This window comes from Cherax quadricarinatus, chromosome 27, assembly GCF_038502225.1.
Source record: "Cherax quadricarinatus isolate ZL_2023a chromosome 27, ASM3850222v1, whole genome shotgun sequence".
In the NCBI taxonomy this organism is placed as follows: Eukaryota; Metazoa; Arthropoda; class Malacostraca; order Decapoda; family Parastacidae; genus Cherax; species Cherax quadricarinatus.
Window position 1 is genome coordinate 36,182,621 of NC_091318.1, and position 6,000 is coordinate 36,188,620.

At 35.8% G+C, this 6,000-nt stretch overlaps 1 protein-coding gene across 3 annotated transcripts in view; it reads left to right on the top strand.

Moving 5' to 3' along the window:
* LOC128691074 (UDP-glucosyltransferase 2-like) overlaps window positions 1-5,341 on the top strand; it is a 56,640-nt gene extending 51,299 nt beyond the window's left edge. For all 3 annotated transcript variants that reach the window (XM_070089237.1, XM_070089236.1, XM_070089238.1), the window contains one exon: window positions 4,918-5,341. In XM_070089237.1, coding sequence (XP_069945338.1) covers window positions 4,918-5,200 — 283 coding nt within the window. In that variant the 3' untranslated portion in view covers window positions 5,201-5,341. The remainder of the gene's footprint in view (window positions 1-4,917) is intronic.
* The last annotated feature ends 659 nt before the right edge of the window (window positions 5,342-6,000 follow it).

A 6,000-nucleotide genomic window follows, 5' to 3' on the forward strand; every position in this document is an offset into this window, starting at 1 on the left:
ATATATATATATATATATATATATGTATATATATATATATATATATATATATATATATATATATATATATATATATATATATATATATATATATATATATATATATATATATATATATATATATATATATGCAAAACAACCACTCTGAAAGAATAGAGAAATTCCAAGCGCTTTCGTGACTACTCACATTATCAAGGAACTATGAAAGTAAACATCCAAGGAAGCTATATAAGGGGTCTGGTCGGCACCTCACTATCAGATCCCACAACGGTTTAAACACGTGACGCGCGGCGAGCCAACTTGGAAAGGTCCTTGGCACAACTCACCCCACAAACTATTCTACCCAAGAAATAAGAAATTTTAAAGATTATTTGTCCAGTGTATTATTAAATTCTTCCCAAATTCTATTAATTATAAATGGATCTAATTTATATAAACCAAAGGAAATATTCATATTATTGTCAAAACTGCTTTTTATGAAACAAGATTCAATTATATTCCTGTCGACCATGGACTTGCTTGATACTACTTTCTCAACTTTTTGAAAATCAATTTCATGGTTAAAATCTCTTACATGAATAAATAGAGCATTGGAATCTTGTCCAGTTCTAATGCTATATTTATGTTGTTTTAATCTTAGTTCGAGATTTTTACCAGTTTGACCGTAATAAACTTTATCGCAAATTTTACAAGGAATCTTATAGACACATCCATCAGCATTTTGGGGGGAATTCTTTATCAAAAGTTTTTTTACTGTATCGAGATTTTTGAATACAACTTTAATATTAAAAGTCTTAAGAAGAGAAGGCATATCAACCAAGTTTTCATGGTAAGGGAGAACCAACATATTTTTATTTGAATAAGGCTGGTTGTCCCTTTTTGGATTGTAAAAAGTATTTCTGGCAACTTTAAAAGATTTATCAATTACATTTCTTGGGTATTTTAAATCATTACCTATTTCATAAATTTTGGATATTTCCTCATCTATGAACTCAGGACTACAAATTCGTAAAGCTCTCAGAAACATTGATGAGAAAACAGACAGTTTGACTCTATCTTGATGCGAGGAATAATAGGAACAGTTATTAGTAGGTTTTCTGTAAATTTTAAATTTGAATTCATTATTACCCTTAATAATTAAAACATCTAGAAAAGGCAATGAGTTATTTTCTTCAAACTCAACAGTAAAGTTTATTGAATGGGCTAAGCTATTTAATTTTCCAAGGAAATGGTGTATATCTACATTTTTGGGCATAAGACACAAAATATCATCAACATATCTGAACCATTTAGCACTATTAGGGAGGATTGTGTTAAGTAACCTTGTTTCAAAAAATTCCATGTATAGGTTACTAAGAACAGGTGAAAGAGGATTTCCCATTGCCATACCAAACTTCTGAGTGTAAAATTTATCATTGGTATGGGAAATCCTCTTTCACCTGTTCTTAGTAACCTATACATGGAATTTTTTGAAACAAGGTTACTTAACACAATCCTCCCTAATAGAGCTAAATGGTTCAGATATGTTGATGATATTTTGTGTCTTATGCCCAAAAATGTAGATATACACCATTTCCTTGGAAAATTAAATAGCTTAGCCCATTCAATAAACTTTACTGTTGAGTTTGAAGAAAATAACTCATTGCCTTTTCTAGATGTTTTAATTATTAAGGGTAATAATGAATTCAAATTTAAAATTTACAGAAAACCTACTAATAACTGTTCCTATGTCCACTATTATTCCTCGCATCAAGATAGAGTCAAACTGTCTGTTTTCTCATCAATGTTTCTGATAGCTTTACGAATTTGTAGTCCTGAGTTCATAGATGAGGAAATATCCAAAATTTATGAAATAGGTAATGATTTAAAATACCCAAGAAATGTAATTGATAAATCTTTTAAAGTTGCCAGAAATACTTTTTACAATCCAAAAAGGGACAACCAGCCTTATTCAAATAAAAATATGTTGGTTCTCCCTTACCATGAAAACTTGGTTGATATGCCTTCTCTTCTTAAGACTTTTAATATTAAAGTTGTATTCAAAAATCTCGATACAGTAAAAAAACTTTTGATAAAGAATTCCCCCCAAAATGCTGATGGATGTGTCTATAAGATTCCTTGTAAAATTTGCGATAAAGTTTATTACGGTCAAACTGGTAAAAATCTCGAACTAAGATTAAAACAACATAAATATAGCATTAGAACTGGACAAGATTCCAATGCTCTATTTATTCATGTAAGAGATTTTAACCATCCAATTGATTTTCAAAAAGTTGAGAAAGTAGTATCAAGCAAGTCCATGGTCGACAGGAATATAATTGAATCTTGTTTCATAAAAAGCAGTTTTGACAATAATATGAATATTTCCTTTGGTTTATATAAATTAGATCCATTTATAATTAATAGAATTTGGGAAGAATTTAATAATACACTGGACAAATAATCTTTAAAATTTCTTATTTCTTGGGTAGAATAGTTTGTGGGGTGAGTTGTGCCAAGGACCTTTCCAAGTTGGCTCGCCGCACGTCACGTGTTTAAACCGTTGTGGGATCTGATAGTGAGGTGCCGACCAGACCCCTTATATAGCTTCCTTGGATGCTTTACTTTCATAGTTCCTTGATAATGTGAGTAGTCACGAAAGCGCTTGGAATTTCTCTATTCTTTCAGAGTGGTTGTTTTGCATATTCTGAAATCACCTGTTTACTGTGATCTTCTTGCATATATATATATATATATATATATATATATATATATATATATATATATATATATATATATATATATATATATATATATATATATATATATATATTTATATTTAATTTTAACACATTGGACGTTTTCCAACGAGGCAGTCTCACCTGAAAAAAAAGAAACTTTCTCATCATCACTCACTCCATCACTGTCTTACCAAAAGTGTACCGACACTATAGTTCAAAAACTGCAACATATCTCTTCTCCTCCATCAGAGGGCAGGCACTGTACTTCCCACCTCCGGGACTAAAGTTTGGCTAATCGGCTTTCCCTGAATACCTTCATAAATAGTAACTTTGCTCACACTCCAACAGTTCGTAAAGTCATAAAAACCATTTGTCTCCACTCGCTCATAACACGTTTTTTGTTAATCTGAAAATATTCGCTTCATCTTCCCGATACCTCCGACTCACCATCTAATAACTTTTTTCCACTGTTCTGAACTGTCTAGTTCATTCCTTCCCTAGGCTTTCCCAGGGTATAAATCTCACTCCAAAACTTTTTCTTATTCTCAGCAAAGCTTGTTGACAGCATCTCACTTTTACTTTCCTTAACCACACTCTCTTAACCCCTCTTATCTTCTCAGTATAATTCCCCCTCCTTTTTTTTAAATTCTAATGTTAACTTTTTCACTCCTCTTCCCTCCCGCACCCACCCAAATATATCAATAAATTTCTACTGAACATTAAACACTGCATTCTTAAATCTACCCCATACCTCTTCAACCTCATTCCTCTCACTTGTCCATCTCTCTAGCTCCTCCTTTACGTTATGAACCTTCACTTCTCTCTTACTTTGTAGGATTGGTTGGTCCTGCTGGTTAAGGCGTCATGTGGTTCTAGCTCACCATGAGGCGGGCCAGTACAACATGGGTTCGAGTCCTTGGCTAGTGCATTGTTGTTATTGATCAATACCACTCATTCGTGGTTACAATAGTATATATATGTTGCTCGTGGACTAGTACACCAAACAGGGATGAGAATGAAAGTTAGCCTAGAAGTTCCCACGACACCGAAGGTCCTCGTATGTCGGTAAAACAGCTAGCTCTGCTGGCTGCGCCATCTTTGTAGGATTGAGTGGTCCTCTGGGTTATTGGGGAGAGGGGTAGGAAAATATATGGAATAGTAAATGAAATGTGAGTTGACACAGTTACTTTTTACTGATGATTCTGCGCTTTTGTGAGAATTCTTAAGAGTAGTTGCAAAGGTTAGTTTACAAATTTGGGAGGGTGTGTAAGGGAAGTTGAACATAGATAAGAGTAAGGTGATAAGGGTATTAAAGCAGTTAGGTAAGGAAAAATTGGATAGGAAATGGAGGGAAGGAGTATGGAGGAAATGAATGTTTTCAAACATTTGAGAATGAACATACCCACTATGTGAAAAGATGATGCAGGGAAAAAGGTGAGTGGTGCATTGAGGTATCTATGCAGATTAAGAACATTATCCATGGAGGGAAAGAAGGGAATGTGAAAGTATAGTGGTACTAGCACTTTTATATGAGTATGAACCGTAAGTTATGAATGTTGCAGCGAGGAGGAGGCTGGCGGTAATGGAGATATCATATCTGAGGGGAATGTGTGTGGCGTAAATATTGTACAGAAAATTCGTTGTTTGGAGATCGGAAGGTGTGGTGTTACTAAAAATATTTTCCAGATGGCTGAATAAGGGTTGTTGAGGCGGTTTGGTCATTTAAAAAGCATGGAGAAAAATAAGATGACTTGAAACATACATATATCTGTAGTGGAGGGAAGGCTGGGTAGGGGTCGCACTAGGAAAGGATGGAGAGAGAGGGGATAAAGAAGGTCAAGGGGCTTGGGCATACAGCAGGCATGGGTGAGTGTTTTAGATAGGAGTGGAGACAAATGGTTTTTGGGATTTGATGAGCTGTTGGAGTGTGAGCAAGGTAATATCTTTTAAAGGGATTCAGGGAAACCGGTTATCCGGACATGAGTCCGGGAGGAGGGAAGTACGGTGCCTCCCCTCTAAAAGAGAAGTCTGGGATATTTGCTGTTGAGAGGAACATCTAAACTGTCGTATGTGTGCGGCTCTGCTAAGACAGTGATAGTGTGAATAATAGTGAAAGTGTTTTTTTTCGGTGACCCTACCTCGGTGGGAGACGGCCGGCGTGTTAAAGAATATATTTATACGAATTATTTTTTTAAAGATACAAGAGGAGCATGCAGGAACTATCAAACTCTCTGAGGGACCAGTTGACGACACCAAAAGAGCGGGCAGTGTTTTGGACGGAATATGTGATCCGTCACGGAGGAGCGCCTCAGCTCAGGTCTCCAGCTGCCAACCTCTCCTGGATAGAGTACCTGATGCTGGACGTTTTGTTGCTTCTCTTCCTGGCTGTTATCGTCACTTTTTTCATCGTCAAGAAGATGCTGTTACTGATCATAAAATTCATATTTACTAATATACAAACAAAAGACAAGCTCGCTTAACTGATCTTGTCAGTGTCACTGATGTTATTAATGTTCCTCGAGAGGCATAATAAATTTTAATATTCATAGTTTATTTGAGCAGGAGCGGATATACAGAATTTCTGTGCCTAACAATTATAAAAAAGACAGAATGAAATTTGATTTTGCTTTTTATTGTATCATGTTTACACCAAGATAAAAAGTGATATAAACAGTTATTTCATGTCAAAATATTTGATATTATTATAAATGACATAATAGCAAAAAATCAGAATATATTATGTGCCGTAATTAGTGTTTTTTCTGAACAAAAAAAAAAATTTAGAACGGCAGTTCCCAAACTCCGAGATGCAACCCAGATGAGGGTCGCGGGGATCCTGTGACCCTCATTTGGGTTCTTCCTAAGTGGAGATTACCTATAGGTCATTCCGAGGAGCTACGCCCCTGCGGCCCAGTCCTTCACCAGAGGTCTTTTGTTAGATCAGGGCCTGGTCAACCAGGCTGGTACTGCTGGCCACACGTAACCACAACCCGGCTGAACGGGCACTTACTTTATGTATCTATCAAACTCCTTTTCGAAGGTAGTCAGGGGTCTATTGGTAATTCCCTTTATGCATGGTGGGAGGCTGCTGAATAGTCTTGGGCCCCGGACACTTGTGTTTTCTCTTAGCGTACTCATGGCAACCGTGCAGGAAGGGTAATTTTGTGTAAATTACATCTGCTGGTAAATGAATAGGTGAGGAAGTATAAGTGAGTAGTAGTAAGAGTGAGTGAGGGACGGGTGTTAAGATTGTTTCATAATGAGTGAATTTCAGAGGAAG